Source organism: Salarias fasciatus, chromosome 11 (assembly GCF_902148845.1).
Source record: "Salarias fasciatus chromosome 11, fSalaFa1.1, whole genome shotgun sequence".
In the NCBI taxonomy this organism is placed as follows: domain Eukaryota; kingdom Metazoa; phylum Chordata; class Actinopteri; order Blenniiformes; family Blenniidae; genus Salarias; species Salarias fasciatus.
The window spans coordinates 171882-190675 of NC_043755.1; the positions used below are offsets into that span (position 1 = coordinate 171882).

Below are 18794 nucleotides of genomic sequence, written 5' to 3' on the forward strand. Positions count from 1 at the left end.
AAACATGTAATACCTGCTCAATTATGCTGTATTTCGAATGATATTGCACCAGAAATCTTTTGAGGTAACAAGTCATCTGTAGGTTGGTTATCATTTATGTGTAAGAAATTATGCAAACAATAAAATAAAACACCGTTGCTGTGTAGGGTGGGAATAAATCCTTCAAATGACATTCTAATTCCAGCCAACATAGAGACATTCTATACCAATTTATTAAATTAAATTCATCAATTCACTTGTTGTTCAGTGTTGTTGTGCTGAATCAGATCCCAGCTCACACACAGCAGCGCAACTGTATCGTCACCAATTCACCTCAAACGCATGTTTTTGGACCTGAGAGAAAAAAAATCAAAGGCCATGCATGCAAAGGAAACAACTAAAAGATTGTGGAGCAAGCAGGTGAACCACTGTGCCACCATGTGGTCCTACATGGCCACCATGTGGTCCTACATATATGATGCAAATTCAAAAAAGCCGGATAAGCATTGTCAGATAAATTGTATTTTAAATATGAAATTAGATGAGCAAAAACTATAAAAGCCTATTACAGCATATTTCAATAGATATTTTCCTGTTATTCACAACTGGAGCCTTCATGGTTTGTATTGATCTTACTTCATAACAATGTGTTTGGTCAATTTAATTAAAAAAAGAGACACTACAGGATCACATATCTGAACAACCAAGGCTGTGTTTATTATTCTTTTAATCTGTAGAAGTATCAAGAATCAATATACATTAGTAAAAGAAAAGCTTGAAAAGAGAAACTATGACATATCTACATTATGTTGTGTATTTCAACACACTTCTTAGAGTAGGCTATACTTAAACAACACACTGCCTGATTCATTCAATACAGTTTATTGTATTGCTTCTTTACATTAAAGTGCACAAACAGCTTATTTTGACTGCAGTGGAGCGGTGAATTACACACACACAAGGCTCATTTAAGACATTTGCTGGGTTTAAAGTACCCGTGAGAAACACGTGAGCTGGTTATCAGTCCTGCTGAATCTGCTGGTCTGATGTTGTGTTTTGTGAAACCAGAGTGAAAGCTGCAGGGAGGAGGTCAAACTGTTGAGTCTACCCCTGAGAAGTTAAAGTGCTGCACTCAGACTGCCCCGAAAAACAAACCAAAACAAAGTCGAACGCGTCACATGCAGCTGAGAAAGCTCGTGGTTTTTCTCTGCTTGTGTGGTTTCCGTCTGCAGATTATGTGCCGGCCTGCTTCGACAGGAGACTGAAGTTCTCATCAAGTCACTTTTCAGTGTTTTCTGCCTTCACCGTGTTCACACCGAGAATAAATGAACTCTTTGGATTCAGTCGCTTCACATCTGTACAGAAAAGAAAGACCTGAGGAGGTGAAGAGACTTGAAGTGTTGAGATAACATTTGAGCGTTTAGGTTATTAATATTACAAATAAAACATCCACTCAGCAACACTGTCGACACAGGCTGTGGGGTTTTTTTTTTTTCTCTCCAGTTTCTTGAGCTGCTTCTGTGTTACTTTTTCTTCTGGTCACTTCTTTTCTCAGGAAACCTAAAATTAAAAGAACATCCAGAAGTAATAATCTTTTTATTTCTATCATGTCACTGCTGGCCGGATTTGACTTGAATACTCATCTGTAGACAACTTATGAAAATGAAAAATAACTTTGGAATTGTTCAGTTAGTGTGTTTATTTCTTATTCTTTTTTCAAGTCTTGATTTTCCACTGAGAAGATCGACATGAGGCTGAACACGTCTCTGTGGTCACGTCATCATTATAGTGCGAACTTTCTGTCGCGTCTGTTTCCTGTGTGATTTTTAGGGCTCTGTCGCTGGTTTCGTTCGCCTTGACTTCCCCTGATGTCGTTGACCTGTGCCTGATCGTGTGACTGTCTTCACCTGCTCACAGCAGGATTTATTGATGCTCAGTTCTGTGGTTTGTGGCTGGTTTGTCTGTTTCTCTGCCCATGTTCTTTGTGAATTTGTTTTTTGGATTTCCTGGTGTTGTACTGGTTTTGTTTTTTTTGTTTTTTTTTTTTTTTTTAAAGAGCATTTATCTCAATCCCTGCTCCATCCGGCCTTTTTAATCTCCACTCATGACAGGCAGGAATCAGATTACTACAATCAACAGATCTGACTTGTTTACGCTTTCGAAACGTAATGATCAAATAATGCTGGTTGTTTTCAATCGATTATCTCATTTATTTTCAATGAGATAAAGACAGAACTCCAGTTTCTTGTTATTTTCCAAACCTCTGTCCTTGTGATGTGGTGCCGACAGTCTTACTGTTAATAACTATATTGAAGGTTCATATTTCGATCATATCACGCCGATACTCAAAACTCTCCACTGGCTGCCAATCAAATACAGAATCCACTACAAAGTCTGCCTCCTCACTCACCAGTGCCTACATGGAACTGCCCCGTCCTACCTCCGCGAACTACTTACACCCCATACCGCCACACGAAATCTCCGCTCCTCCTCCTCTTCCACCCACTGCCTCCAACAACCCAGGACTAAACTCTCCACCATGGGAGACAGGGCCTTCCAGGCAGTGGCCCCTCGGCTGTGGAATGCTCTCCCTGAGACGCTGAGGTCCCCACTAAGTGTGGAAACCTTTAAAAAAGGCCTAAAGACGTTATTGTTTCAAAAGGCCTATTAGATCCACTGTCTTCTCCATCTTGGTCTTGACTTGAAGTTTTAATATGTTTAATATGTTATGTTTAACTTTTTTTTTTTTTTTTCTGATCTTTGTATTTCTGCCTTGAGAATTGTTTTTAATCTTGTTCTGTAGCACTTTGAGATTTCTTTTGAAATGTAAAGTGCATTACAAATAAAATGTATTATTTTATTATTATTATTATATTTCATTGAACATGGAATTAATCTCCTCTTCACTCCAGTGGCTCTTTGTTCCCTTTCCGCTGCTGCTCATCATGTCTGTCTTTCATCTTCTGTTAATAATGTGACCATGTCATTTCTTTTTCCCACTTTTTACTCGAAATAGATCCCATGACCCAAAACCAGTGTAGGTGAATGGGATCTCTCACAATCTGCAAAGTTTCGTTCTGTGGTAAATCATAATATATCCTGTTTACATGATTATCATTATGAGGTATAACCCCAGAAATCAGACATGGACTGGAAGTGAAATCACGGATTCATTTCCACTTCTCAGCTTTTAAAACTTCAACTCGTGCCTGGATTTCCACTGTTCCCCGCCCACCTGCTGTGAGGTCCTCTGTAATAGTTGCTCTCCTGCAGCAGCTCCTCGATGATCGCCTGAGACGCAGCGTTTCAACATATAAACAGGAAATACCGTTACTTCAGGCAAACGTTTCAGTGAAAACTGAATCATTGTGTTTAAAACAGATGCACTAGATTGAAGGCAAAGCAAATTTATTTATACGGTACCAGTTCAGACACAAGGTCATTCACAGCGCTTTACAAGGAAACAAAGAAAATGCAATAAAATTAGGCCATTAAAGAATCCTAATTTTAAGCGACTGACATTCTAAAAAACATTAAAACAAAGGGATTAAAAAGAGCATAAAGAGGAGAATAAATAAAGTAAATGTTTTATTAAGAGAAAGGTAATAAAATAAGTAAAACGCCTGAGAAGATAATAATGTTTTATGGCCTGATTTGAAAGAAGTGAGTGTCAGCAGGAAGTTTGTTCCACAGATAAGGAGCGATGGAGATAAAAGCTGCTTCATCACGTTTCTTGTGACTCTGGGAACCATTCAAAGCTTCTCAGACAAGAAGTCAAGCAAAATATCAATTATCAACAGGGTTTAGTACTTTTATTGTCTTTTACAATAAGATAACTGACTGACATAAAGGTCATTACAGCACCCAGAATTTATAAAGATCAGATTAAGGTGAAGCTTCAGCCATCGGTCTGTGTAGTTCAGTTTGAAAACTGGAGCCAGAAGGGAAAAGGTTTTGTCCAAAGATTCTAAATATAAATCCACTCATCAGCATCTCTGAAGCCTTCAACAAACACTTTCTATCTGGCTTACTGAATCCACTAACAAAGGAAATGTAGAAAAGTGTCCAGTTGAGTGTTGCAGGGGAGTTATGTGCCAGACTGTTTCTTGGCAGGAAACAGAAACAAACCATTTCCAACCGCCTCCAGTCAGCGCTAAGCTCAGCTGACTGGCTCTTCATGGCACCAAGGATTTCATGGACATTTCAAACCATTAATAGATGAATTAAGAGGGTTTTTTTAAGGAATCAATTCACACAATTAGTAGGAACACTGTTTTTTTTTGTGTCTGTTTTAAAACTGACCTGCATCTGTTGATACGTCACACCATCACTGAGATTCCCATCAACTGCAAAGGAAGAAAACGCATGATTGGCGGTGTTCAAGATGGACGAACAACCGAATGAATGCGATTAATCTACCTGTGCTGTCGGCTGTGTGAGGGTCTCCTGTCAAGTTTTGGACCAGAAGCCACCAGTCTGAACTGGATGAGCTTAACTCCATCAGCTCTGGGGAGGCCTGGAGAAGCTGGGGGGTGAAATAACCCATGTTTATATGCATCTGACTGGAACACACAGTGTGTGTGGATGGTGACCCCTGATTCCACTTCTGAGTCCGGACAGTACAAACCTTACTGAGCTCCACTTTCAGGTTGCATGGATCACTGCCGAAGTGGAAAAGGGACTTTTTAAACCTTTCAACGAGGCGTCGTTTCACGTTGTGGTGTGGGTCGGGCGGAAGCTGCAAGTTGAAGAAAAGCAGGTTTTAAAAGGAGCCGATGAATAATTTTCCAGAAGTGGGCCTGGGAGTTAGAGGAGTGTGCTCGCATATCAAGAATTTTTCTAGTTGGATTCAAATATGGACGATTTGACAGGAAGTCAATGCAGCTGCTCCTTGGCTACTTTTTACTGAATTTCCTGCTGCAACTAGTTCCTGAGATGACCCTGGGACAAAGTCTGCCCTTCTATTGTCACATGATCTGCTGTGGCAGATCCCCCGGGAGGGAGCGGCAGGAACGCACTCACATTCACAGACAAGCATATCAGATTAAACCCTCACCGGGTTTGACTTTGACCGACACAGTGATGAAAAGAAAAACCAACCTTGAAACAGGCCAATATGAAATAAAATCACCAAACATCGGCGGAGTCCAGAGAATGAGGATTATCTGTGATTACAACACTAATCTCAGTGGATGGGATTGCACTACAACATTCGGTGTGGCTGTACTTGGGTGATGTAGATGATTTTGTGCAGCTGCACAAGAAGCCTCTGGATGGGATCATCAATCTGCCGGAGCTTCTTCTGGGAGACGCAGATCCCTGCTGAAACTAGAGCGAGAGAGAGAGGAATGAACAGACTGACAGGAGACGGCTCCTGTAAGCAAAGACAGACATTTTATTTGTAATTTTCTGCAAAATGTTCCTGCTGAGTTGCTCTATCTGAGGTACCTGGTCTTGATTTAGTCTTCGCAGAAGGAAAATCTCCACTGAAGGAAACCATAAAAAGAAAAGGAGGATGAGCAAGTGTGTTTTTGTTCACCAACAGACTTAAAGACGATGAAACATCTAGACAGATGTTTTGTGTCTATGGGTTAAATTCTTGCTCTGTGTCGAATGACTGGTTATTTGCTCTTCCTGTGACGAACATGAATGCGTATTAGATTTGACAGACAACTGCAGATGGTTATTAAAGGTTCAAGTCCCTTTAAATTGGCACATTTTTTTATTAAATATGTGTAAATATGCAGAAATTAAAAACTGATTTCTGGTTGTTTTTTTTTTTCAAATAAAATGAGCAATTCTCAACACTATATTTAGAAGTCAGGACTTGGATAGTTTTTTGATGCTGTAAGTCAGAAAAGTGCAACTTGCCTGGTTGAACTGTGATCAGGTGTAGCACAGGCACTGGAACTTAGGTCTATGAATAAGTCAAAAAAGAAATAAAGGATAAAATTATAGAGGAAATCCTCAATAAAGAAACAGTACAAAGACACAAGACCGATGGCAAAGTCTGTCTTTAAAAAAAATAACATGTAGTATAACCAGAGTCTCTTCCTTTAGAAGCAGAGGAGTTTTTTGGAGGATCACATGTTTCCACTTCTTCATCCAAAAGATCATCTAAAGAAAAAAAAAAAAAAGCAACATGTTACAATTTTCTAATGATATTCTGAAATAATTCTGATCAGAGAATCACCTTGGCGGACTCCCTGCTGGCTGTGGTTTGAACAGCAGGACGGAGAAAAGCGGCGAGCCGGAGAGTCAGCTGCCGTCACAGCTTCATCCTGCAAGATGTGCAGCGTTTATTTCATATATTCACCAAAAGGCCACGGCTCTCACAACAGTCTGAGTTTCACCAGTGTTACGTCCGAGTGGAAGTAGTCCGTCCCGGTTCTGTGCCTTTCGAGGAAGTACTTCTGTGCACGCTTCCTGTCTCTCACGGCTCGTTTTTCCAGTGCATTCTGCGAAGCGTAGAGTCCGTCCATCAGCCTCATCATGAGGTCCGAGATCCTGGAGGTCACCGCCACGATGTCCGGCCGCCGCTCTACGTCTGGGCTCAAGCACCTGGGAGGACGTCCCAGAAAAAATGGCTTTTTTTTTTTTCAGTATTAGGATTAGTGGTCAAACTAGATGCTCTTTCCTAAGGATGTTTGTAAAAGAAAAATCTTTATACTATTTTAAACAGCATGTAGATTCTCCTTTTCAAATGAACCAGTTTTCTGAATGCCATGATGTTGTTTAAATTCTCACCATCTGATCATGTCCGTCACTCTCTCTGAGAAAGTTTCCTCTTCGACGGGCTCGTAGACGCCTTCCACGATCTGCCACCACAGAAGGAGAAGACGGGATGAAGGGGTGATGGCAGGAAGCGAACCGCAGCAGGACGCGGCTTCGCTCTTACCTTGCTGGCCAGAGACAGCATGTTGCTGCTGTAGAACGGAGGCCTCAGAGCGGCCATCTGGTAGAGGATGCAGCCCAGAGCCCAGATGTCCGCTTTCTCACCGTACGGCTCGTTCTTCACCACCTCAGGACTAAAAACACAGACAGCGACGAACGCGAGTGAGATCTATATGATAATTCACGCAGCAACAGCTTCCAGTCGTTTTGTCAGACATTTGAAAATCAGGGTGTAAATCTGTTATAATGGACTTGGTACAATCAACTCTGAACTGATGAGTTATGGATATCTGTGTATTTGCTGTGAACTGTAATGCAAAAAAAAAACCCCACAGATAAACAACCCATCCATTGTGGATATGGCAGCTTCATAGGAGCAGCGTTCTGGTTCATACTGGCCTAAAGTGTGACTTCCTGGCAGGGACAGACTGCAGCCCTCCAGCTTACACTCAAATTTATTTTTGGTTTCATCTTGATAAGTCCTAAAAATAACACTTTTATCCACATTTTCAGCCTGTTCCCCTGTTTTGGGAACAGAGAGACTTGTGTCCCTGAAAGTTCTCCTGAGGATCTCATATCCATCAAATTGTATGAAACAGAAACCTTTTTGTTTCGCTTTGATGAGGTTTTATGGTTGATTTTATTAAAAATCCTTTTAAAGACACATCAGAGATTGTGCAATTTATGCTCAGTTTATTGAATTGGACTGTATTCTGCCATTTTAAGGTTAAGACTGCTTTCCATGTATTCCCGTTTTGATTCATTAATTTTACTAGGGAGGGATAAATTGTAGCTGTCAAATCAGAAAAAAACAACACAAAAAATAAGTGTATTTGGAAATCGAGGAAAAGCAGAGCTGTCTCCGTCTCTGTCTGTATTCGTCACCTTTATTTCCTTGTCTGTATGGTGCAATATGCATGAATTTTACTTCCCTGAATTATTTTCACCCTCTATCTACTTGCTGGTTTTTACAGAGAATCATCAGACGGAATCAGACTTCCTCACCAGGAGTAAAGGATGGTGCCGACCACCGACGTCAGCTTGCTGTTCTCCTGTTTCTGCTTCGCCAGGCCGAAGTCGGCTGCAGACAGAAGGAGCATAAACATGTGGGAACTTATAGAGGAACAGAATCTGAGCTGAAACACGGCGAGGAAAATAGTGAGTGCAGACGCACTGATGGTGACTCTGTCTTTTTCCCCCAGCATGATGTTATTTGGTGTGAGGTCGCGGTGGACGATCCTCTTCTCCTTATGGAGGTATCTCAGTGCCAAACACATCTGAGGGCACAAGACGAAGCTGTCCATCACAGGGTTGCAAAAGGGAATATGAGTCGAATCTTACATGTTCTGCTTTGAGAGGCCACCGTCGGGACATTTCAGCCACTGAGTCACGACTTTGTGCTTCTCCTCCTTAAATATTTCACATTTCTATGCAGTTGGAGTTGCTGCAGGGTGAAAGCGGGAGGCAGACTGAGGTGTTGCAGCTGTCTCAACTTGGTGGGAACACGTCGTAGCTGGTAGTTTATTGTTTCAGTAAACACAGCTGGCCATCTCTGTTCGCCTCATATTTAGTCTGTGATGAAGAGTCTGGAAAGTCTCCTGTCTCAACATCAGTCGGGTATTGATTACTATGCTGGGTCTGATTTAAAGTTATGTTCTGAAATTTAGAAGGACTGCATGAAGTGGGGCGTGGTGCATGCAGAATTTGCATGTTCTCTCTGTGTTTGCTCTGAGATAATCTAGTTTTGAAGATGGGAGGATGCCAGAAAGAAATGGACGCTTCAAATTGCACATTGATGCAAAACCAGTTATGTATACCAAATATAGGCTTATTTCATAAAGGTTTTTCACCTGCACGAATATATTCCAAATTCTCTCTTCAGTGAACTGCTGCTGCTTCTCCTTCAGCGAGTGGAAGTGGTCGGCCAGCGGGACGCCCTCGATCAGCTCCATCACGATGTACAGCTTGTCGCCTGAAACAGAGAGGATGCTGAAAGTTTGTGGGTCTGACGTGTAAACAGAATATAAGCTCAATCTTGACTTATCATTGCTAAAAATTAAGTATTGCAATAACCACAGTTATGAGTGTGTGCACATTTTCTTATTCAGTACATTTCACAGCATGTACTTTTGAATTAAATTTAATCAGACCAGCCTAATTTCACACATGTATCAGTACTTACATATAATATATATAAAGTATATTAGGACTTTTGTCTTCTAAGTTCCTCTCATTCTGTTTAAAAGCTTATCCAGACCTTCTCCTACCATATGCTGTTTTTGGTATGAGACACATTCTCACTCTTTGAGCAATCTTGAAGAGACATTAAAAAAAAAAAAAAAAAAAAAAACTCTCACCTTCCAGGAACGTCTTGTAGTATTTAACAATGTTTGGGTGCATCATCTAAACAGGAGGGGCGAAAAGCAGCGCCATCAGTATTTAATGAGCAGGCAGCATCCTTCTGTTTGAGCGGAGCGAGAACCTGCTCTTTGATGATCGTGAGCTCGGAGATGATTTTCTCCACGTTGCTGTCTCGGGACCGCTTGTCTTTGCCAAACGCCGGGTTGTGAAGGTTCACCTCCTTCAGGGCCAGGAGGCTCTGGCCGCTCTGCCGTTGGACCTGTCTCAAAGGATTTATTCACATAAGTCAACGACTGCTGATGGGAACCCGAAGAATGGAAAATAAAAATAAAACCAACAACAGTAAAAGTGGAGTCTATCTATCTATTTTTAAAGACGGACCTTGAAGACACTTCCAAAGGCCCCGGTGCCCAGATGGTCCAGAATGGAGTAGCCACTGATCACTCTGAGAGGAGCTCGGTTTTGATCCACAGCCTCGATACTTTCTCTCAGACTGTCCAAATCTTCCTCCTGCATCGAGGAGATACAAGTGAACAGTGGCTTTTATTTGAGAAATAAAACTGGTTTTTACTCAAGAGTTGATTCATCCATCATGTATCTTCATTTCAAATGGAAATATAAACTTCTAAACTATCTTACTGCTTTAATCTGTTTAAATTCTGTGACCTATCAGTTACATTCTTCCAGCTTTTATAGCAGAATATAGACCAGGGGTGTCAACATAAGGATAAAACTCACAAAAGTGCCCAAGAAAATTTTAAAAAATTCAAAGAAAATCTCGATTTTTTTTCCTCCAAAGCATCTTTATAAAAACAACACTGACACCCAAGCTGATGTTGCCCTGAAAGATAGCTATGTACACAAACTAGCATTAGCCTCAAAATCCATGCTATCGAGGTGAATTTGTTAAAAACATGCACAACGTAACAACTGTAGAAGAAGGTTTTTGAGGATATTTCACTGTATTATACTAAATTGGCTTTAAAATACTTTATGTTGAGATTGAAGTAATTTTCTGTAATAACCGTTTTTTGGGAATATATAGACATTTCCATTGCTTATATAACAAATAAAAACTTTAAAGTTCAGATTTAAAGGTTATTATGGCACTGTTTAACCAGTCCGGCCAACTGAAGATGACACTGAGCTGTATGTGGCTCCTCAACTAAAATGAGTTTGGCTCTCCAGGGATGAGCTAGACTTTTTTATTCTGCCCCCTGCTGGTGGAATACTTTACAAAAGTCAAGCAAGAGAAGATTCCATCATGCATGTTTTCAACTGTGGACGGAATCTGGGAACCATAGAAACACTAAATGTCTATCAACAAATTCAAGCGTATCATTAGCAATATGCCTAAATAACACGTTTGTTGCTTTTCTGAGGAATTTGATGTGTTAATTTGAACTGTGTGACTTCAAAGCACGTTTCAGTGAGATTGTCTTCACTGTGAACCTTGTTTTGTTGATCCTACTATAATGTATCTGTGAATATATCTTTATATTACTTCCAAAAAACTAGATGACAAAACACATGAAACCATTCAGAAGCAGACTTCTTACAGTGTAGAGTGAAATTTGGGTTTGCAGAGCCTCGTAGGCTGAGAGGTCCCGCACGTAATGTCCAACGTCAATAAACAGTTCGAAGAGGTCTGTGGGAAAAAGCCTGAAATGGAAAAGAGATCACAGAACAGCAGAGAGAAACATTTAATGACTTGTAGGTTTTTTCCACTGTTGCAGATATCCAGCATTATCGGATTTGAAGTGGCTTTTGCATCACAAAATTTATGGTTTCAACATTTTTTCTGTATTTTCTTGTCTTTTTTTTAAATCACCTCTTGAACAGATGTCGGTTTCGTTCCACGCTGAAGAGAAATCGAAGGGTCCGGAAAGCATAACACTGTCAGAAACCAAACAGATGATTGTTACTGTTTAGATGTAAATCACACACCACGGTAAGGACATTTGTGTTTATTTAATGATTTTGTTGCATTAACAGTGTTTCTTGTTATTGGAAGGCCGATTAATTCCCATAGTGAATGGAACCACATTTGCAGGGTCAATGCATTTGTGGAATGAGCAGTATATATGAGTGAGTCATGCCTTCAATAAAACATCCCAAACCTTCTCTGTCAATGCCAAACAGCCTATGAATATCTCTATTAAAATGGAAATAAACACACTTTCTAATGGTGGATTAATTGTCAAAAACAATGATTGCATCAAACAATTGTAATGTAATAACACATTTTCTTGCATTTTTTTAAAATATAGTTTATTTAATATTGCTTTTTGGACTAATATGTGATTCATATTTGTGTTGATGAGACATTACTGTTTGACTGTCGTCATTTACAGAAAATACACAATCTTTTATTTCTGTGGAGTCACCAGCACTGCACCTATCAAATAAATAAATAACTTACAGTAAACATATACCTGTAATGGAGTAGTCTTTGGTCCAGAGCTGGGCGGCAAAATCAGCTTTGCGATTATAAAAACACCATTTTCCTGAGAAAACAAATTGAAAATGAGCTGCAGAGGAACACATGTTGCTCAAATGGTGGTTTAATGTGAGGGTGGGGCATTCGGTTGAAACTCTTTTTCTTCTGCACTGCGCTTCACGTCAGAGCCTTTGTTTACCTGCACGATGTGGTGAGCAGATGTGTCATCCAGACTCATCTCGGCCAGAGCTGTGCAGCAGGCTGGAGAAAGGATTACAGGGGATATTACTCACTTTAGGAACTTATATTGTCAACAAACAACAACTGAGTATTGATACTTTTCTTAAACAAGAGCCGATGACTGTGAATGTAAAATGAAGTTTTCGAGGTGATTCTTTAAGGAAGCATCGAATCATGTATATTTGTAACGCCGAGACTCTGTGTCTGTGGACGTTCAGAAACAGGAAATGTACAACAACTTCCTCTAAAATGATAGATACAGCCAGTTCGGTCTCAGTGGCTTTCATGCGCTCACTGCAGGAAACAACTGTTTACATTTTCAGGCCCTGATAAAACTCCTAAGGTTTCTCTGCTGTGCCATGTCTGTTGGTCCCTGAAGAGACCCGGGATGCTTCAGACCTGACTGCAGAGCTGACGTGTTGTCCACCTCCTCCTGTGGACTCAGCTCCTCTCTGACGTGCTCCTTCTGGATGCGGCCGGCTGCGTTGGCGCTGGAGAGCGCCTCAATGGACGAGCGGTCGGAGACGAACTGCCTGTCGCTGTGAGAGAGGTGGACGTTTAAGAAACAGTGAAGGAAACTTCATTTTTAAATTTGTTTCTTTCTTTGGCCTCAGGAGTTTGATATTTGGGTCATTTCACCTGCAAACCCTCTTCAGCTGTGGGAGGGATGGACACTTGAAATAAAATACATGAATACATCGTTAATTACTTTAAAACTTGTGATATAGACTTTTTAAAGGCTAAGTGTGGAGATGTTTTATTGTGCAGTACCTTCATTATGTTTGTTTCAGTGGTCTTTTAGAAGGTGTTGTGGTCTTGAAATGTGTGTTTCAGTGGTCTTTTAATGTTTGTTTCAGTGGTCTTTTAATGTTTGTTTCAGTGGTCTTTTAGAGGGTGCTGTGGTCTTTCTTTCAATGCTCAGGATCCAGTGTTACCTCCTCCACATTATTCAGCCATAAGCGGGTTGAATATTGAACACCAGAGTAAAACTGGAGGATGTGTTTTAGTCCGTTTCTTTTTATTTATTTATTTATTTTTTTAAAGCAAAAGCTTAAGGTTTAAAACAAGAAAAGAGTTAAATAAGTCAGTTAAGTAGCGGAAATGAGAACGCCATATAGACTGGATGTTTTACACTAAGGCTAGATAAAAATGAACCATTTTCACTTCATATATCTATTTTTTCCTCAAGATATAATCCATCATATCAACACCAGTGTAAAGTTGAAGGACTCCAGCATCTGATGTGATCCACCAGTGGAGCACTAGTTCCAAATCCTGATAAAGAGAAAGTTCTGAACCTCAAAGGTCCGGACAAATAGACTGAGGAACAGTTTTGACCCCAGGGCCATGATCAGATTGAACAGCTCAATATGACGGAGATGAAAAGTGCAATAACTGACAACAGCATTTTGTATGAGTGTTTTTTAATTGTTTTCTTTTAAACCTTCTTCCTCAGTTTATATATTTATACTGTGGCACATGTACCATTTTATGCATTTTATTGTTCTCTTTTAAATTATTTACTTCTTTAAATGTTCATTTGTGGCACGTACACAGACAGAGTGTGTGTGTTTTTTTACAACGACAATAAGATTGCAAAGAATTTCTGAATTTCACCAAATCAGATAGGCAGATCACAAATGTGACGCCAATACAAGATTGTTTGAGGCTTGAGTTAACAACAACAGTAATCGGGCAAAAGTGGAAACTGTGGCAAATTAGGCTGAAACCGGGGATGAGGAAGGGCAGTCAGGAGGCAGGTTGTGTCAAATTAAAGAGACAAGTGGCTTTTTTTATAGATATACTTTCAAAGTGAATGCCTGCAAATACCAGTGAATCACATAAGTGCTCATGTTATCTGAAATCTGCTCTTGGAGGTGTGAGATGAAGAAAGACTGCCACGGTTTGTGGTGATTCAAGCCTGTTTGCAAAAGCCTCAGACAATCGTTACAACATCTTGTGGTACAAATTAGCATTGCGAAACTTGACGATGTGGAACTGGCTGATGTCTTCATAATGTCAAAACCATATTTCTATGGCAGAATTCATCAGTGGGAATAAGCTGAATAATAATGAAGACTTTTGACTGAGCCTGCTGCTCCGTTAGCTAGTCTCCCCTCCACACTGCCGCTAGAGAGACATGATATTATGTATGCATAATAGTAACAGTAATAATGAAAGAAGTATAAGTACCAGTAATGGTGAAAAAGTAAAATGGTGTTTTAATGTTTTCCAAAAAAATGTGCCTTTGAGATTATGATGTAGTGTAAGTCCTGCACTGAGATAACCCGCATGACGTCAGGATGCCACAATACAACAATAGATTTAGCAGCATGTGCTTTACAGTCACAATCTGTTGACTTTTGACCTTTGATCCTGATCATTTACTTTAAAAACCTGCACCCACATCATATAATAACTGCTGACCTGCTGAGCAGCCGAAGCAGCTGCTGCAGGCCTCCCCAGCTCCGGATCTCGGCCCTGGTGTCGGGATCCTGGCAGAGCTGGACCAGCACCCAGGACACACTCCACAGCAGCTTGAGGTGCTGAGCGTGCAGCAGGCTCAGCAGCACCGGGACGCCCTCCAGCTCCCTCAGCTGGTTCCTCACACGCTGCACCGGAGACAGGAGCCTCAGCAGCTCGGCGCTCATCCTTGAGAAGACAGGAGGCTCAATAATAACACTTCTGTGTTTTCACAATTGAGAAGATGGATTTACACCACATAAGTGGTTCCTGACCTTTTTGAGAGAAGGTCATATTCCTGCAGTATTACAAGGAGACTCTCCACAATCGGTAGCTCCCCAATGTCACCTTTGCAATCTGAGCTGTAACGACAGAAAGGAAATCTTGCAGCAGATGAGATCATTGATCAATTTACTGTTTAAGATGAAATATTTTCTGACCTTTCAGCCAACGTGGTGAGCGCCAGCAGGGCTCCCAGCAGCACGCTGCTGTCGGTAGTGGAGAGGAGCTTCGCCAGGGTCTAGAAAAGAAGAGATGGAGTTTGTTCACAGGCTGCCCAGTGGTGAAGCAGCTCACTCCTGACAGCAAGAAGCTGCATAGCTGGAGTCTGGGACTGAAGGGCTTTCTTTGTAGAGTTTTGCACATTCTTCTTGTGCATGTGTGGCTTTCTCATATATATTTAGGTATGTAGGTATCTTGTAATAAGTGTTTCTTTTCACACACAACTTAAAGTCTGTGAGCTGTGGTTCATTCCTCCGCTGCACCAACACAACTAGCCTCCGATGTGTGTTGTGATGTGACGCCAAACATCACACACTCTCAGATAATGTGAGCCTAATTTATCACTCACCCTGTGGGCGCCGCTCTCAATGACCCAGACTTTTTGACTTTGAGGAGCAGACAGCTTCTGAAACATGTCTGTAAAATAATCAGTGAGGACTGATTAAGACTGTTACGATCGCCGCTTTGTTGCAATGCCTTCGGTTTGCTCACAGGTCATCGTGACGAGCTTCTGCATCACAAACGCATCCTCAACGCAAGACATGTAGGAGGCAGTGACACACTCCATATACTGCAAAAGAAAAACAGCAGACATTAGATGCATCGAGATAAAAACACAAACACAAACTATTTGGGACATGTGAACAGAATTTACCCGTGCAAGTAACGTGACACCTTGAAGCTGATGGAAGGTTTTCTGAGAAACAAAAGGTTGAAGTGGGAAACTTGGGTGAAACGTTGTCTATTAATGTAAAATACAGTCATTCAGAAACTGCTTGAAAAATATTTCAAACGAAAGCTTTCATTTGCACCTGATATTGGGGATCTCTGATCAACAATCTGAGGCAGATGAGCACACGGAGGGCCGACTCGGACGGGGCGTGGTCGATCCATTCACTGTTGAAGGAGTGAGAATGATCAAAACAATCATTACAAAATCCTGTCCGTGTATACACCAAACAGGGAAAAATCATCTGTCGCTTTTCTAATCCAAAGGAAATAATGCTGATATTAAAAATGCTCATATGGATCTAAGCATTTTAGATATACTGAAGACAGTGTTTTACCTGCATAATCGATTCTTGACCAATAATGTGAGGATGTCCACAAATAGTTTATTTTGTGGGTGGCTGCTGAAGCATCTCTGGTCTTTGTATGTTGTGCTGAAAAAAACAAAATATCTAATCAGGCTAAGGAACGACAGACTGTATCTGTTTTCTTTTTTTAACTGAAAATACTAATCTTCTAATCAATGTTTTCCCCCCTCAAGAACAATAAACAATCAGTTAACTTCTGTTTATCACACTGAAAAAGATAGGCCTACTTATTTGATCACTCTAAGACCTCAAAAAGCCTCAGTGTTTAGTTTAAAGTACTTGCTTATACAACTAAGCACTTACACATTGCATCATATTTAATTAATGCTTGGTCCTGAATCAACTGTCGAGCTCGCAATGAACTGTTGGGACTGGTTGTCAGTGTCGAAAGTCAAAAGCAGAAAAGAAAAGCCCACAATATCCCAATGGCCCTGCAGACAAGTCATAATCTCTCGATGATAAGACAGAGGTTCATATCCTTTTCTCCCTTAAGCTTGTCATATTGCCTCTCACAAAATGCTGTGGATCACCTGCTTTGCTAAAAGATTACAGCACGGCCAAATACTGGAGACAGACCACGATCTCTGTCTGCACATCAGCACATCTTCTTTTTGATTAAGCTGTGCCATTTTCATGCCAACGTTATATTTCTAACAATGTATTCCCGTTTCATCGAATCTGTTAACATGAGTGACTTTCTGTTAAATAAAAAAAAAAATGTCTGTTAAACACTGTGAGAGTGTGCTGGCACAACATTAAAGCTTTACAAAGGCTTTTCACAGGCTCGGCTGATTCTGGTCACTGTGAGTCATTCTCTGTGGGGTTAATTCATCCTGCTGTCTTCAGGGTTCAGAAATAATAAACACATTTAAAAGGTTATTTTCCTCTGTTGTTATCTAATTTTTTAAAGTTACACAGTTTTAATTTGTGTCATTAACTTATATGTGGTGTGGGCTACTGCTGGCTGTGAACCGCGCTGCCTCTTTTGGACAATAAAGTTAATTTTAACCGCAGTTAATCAGCAGGAGTCTTCAAAATAAGCATGAAGCGGTATCCCCACATCTGTGTTTATTTTTCTTTCTCATGTGAAAATTTAATATTGTAAACCACTGAGCGGGCAGATACTTGTGCACACCCCTGCCCTTGATCTCTGACAGGTGTGTAACCCGGGTTAGGAACAAAAACGGTCATGAATCCAGATGATTATGGAAACATGGAGAAGGTATTGAAGCGAATATAGGGTAGATGATGCAACTACAAAAGTACAATGCAACTTTACTTTACCAGTTGGAAAAGACTCTGGGATTGGCAAATCTGGGTTTAAATACCTGCCAGGTCTTTCTGTGTGGAGTTTGCATGTTTATCCTCATGTGTATGAAGGTTTCCTTCAAATACTCCGGTTTCCATCCAGAGTCCAAAAACATGCCTGTGAGGTTAATTGGTGCCACGAAATTTTCCCTTGGTGTGAAAGCGAGTGTGTGTGATTGTCTTTTTCTCTGTGTTTTTCCTGTGATGGACTGACAACCTGTCCAGAGTGTACTCTGCCCTCGCCTGTGGATAGCTGAGATCAGCTCCTGTGACCCTGCACAGGACAAAACAAAATAGAACACTGACGGATTGTAATAACAAACCTAAATTTCTCCATTTCACAGGCTTCACGGTCTTCATCGCTCCTGTGTCTGCTGCTGTCTTTTGCAGGATGCACAGATCTGCCGCCTCCATTGCTGCATGCCTTACTCTGACTCAACGCAGCCCCCTGTAACACAGTGGGGAGTCTCACACAGATGTATATATACACAGATCTGCAGAATTATGAGCTGGTGTGTGTGTTGTCAAAGTGTCTAGACACACTCCCTCAGTGTGGCAACATTTGTTGTTGCTCACCTCTTGTCTGGTGCTGCTTTTGGCAAGCAGGGACTGGAGCCTCCTGAGATCATGAGACGCCCTGCAATAATATCAGGTTTTCTAACAAATTGCGGAGATGGACGTGAAATTGTGCAAAAGACCATTAAATAGCCTCAAAGGACTAGACAACTTTTCTTACTTGCTGTGGATTCCTGTGAATTTCGTGGGGACTTTTTCTGTTCTTCTCACTTTTTTAACAGACATTTTCAGCTTTAGGTTTCGTTGCCATTAGGAGCCTGTAAAACGTACAGTAGACCGTTGAAAAGTGAAACAATAATTGACTTTAAACATGAGCTTCAGGGATGACAAGGTCAGCTATGAGCGTTAATGTCTGTTTGAAAGAAGCCGTCACTGAAATCTACACTTACCCTCCTCGGTGCATCGTAAACCAAATAAATACAGTTGTCTAGAACTGCTGAAAGCAAATAGTGGAATAAAAAATATAATTTGCAAATACTAGTGACACCGTGTTTATCTCGACACAATGCAGACGCCCCTGTGTTAACAAATAAGAACAAATAATACTCAAATTTCCGCATATTTAGCCAATCAGAGAGGAGCTTTTTATACATGTGGTGGTTGCTATGGTTACCACTAACGCTTCTTTGGATTCGGAGGAATTTGCCTGTCAATAAAGTGCTTTCGAATGTTTGGATTCAAATTATTTGACATAAAAGATGATGAAATTAAAAAGAAAAAATAACATGATAATGATGATTAAATGCAATCGTCCAAAGGGTGGCAAAATCATTTAATTAAGTCATTCACTCTTATTTGCCCCGTGGTACTGATATCTCTAAACAGTGTTAAACATTGAAATTGTAATTCGATTTTGAATTAGATATTTTTTGTATGAATTTAGTAAATACTGTGACTACTTCAGAAGAAAGAATCATTTCTCGAGTCCTTCAGTC

General features: G+C 40.6%; 1 protein-coding gene across 1 annotated transcript; it reads right to left on the reverse strand.

Annotated features, from left to right (window-relative positions):
• Positions 1-470: 470 nt before the first annotated feature.
• Positions 471-18088, reverse strand: nek10 (NIMA-related kinase 10). The gene is made up of 35 exons (XM_030102269.1): positions 18020-18088; positions 17860-17920; positions 17607-17731; positions 15946-16041; positions 15691-15775; positions 15534-15575; positions 15371-15449; positions 15228-15295; positions 14818-14897; positions 14653-14739; positions 14342-14566; positions 12314-12453; positions 11874-11935; positions 11670-11741; positions 11066-11130; positions 10794-10896; positions 9616-9744; positions 9356-9493; positions 9231-9276; positions 8724-8845; positions 8048-8150; positions 7879-7954; positions 6878-7007; positions 6727-6797; positions 6333-6540; positions 6173-6260; positions 6022-6096; positions 5851-5896; positions 5428-5465; positions 5207-5307; positions 4607-4717; positions 4399-4504; positions 4282-4325; positions 3215-3270; positions 471-1539 (listed from the first exon to the last, which is right to left on the reverse strand). The coding sequence occupies exons 1-35, from the start codon at positions 18082-18084 to the stop codon at positions 1503-1505; spliced, it is 3180 nt and encodes a 1059-aa protein (XP_029958129.1). The 5' UTR covers positions 18085-18088; the 3' UTR covers positions 471-1502.
• Between the last annotated feature and the right edge of the window lie 706 nt (positions 18089-18794).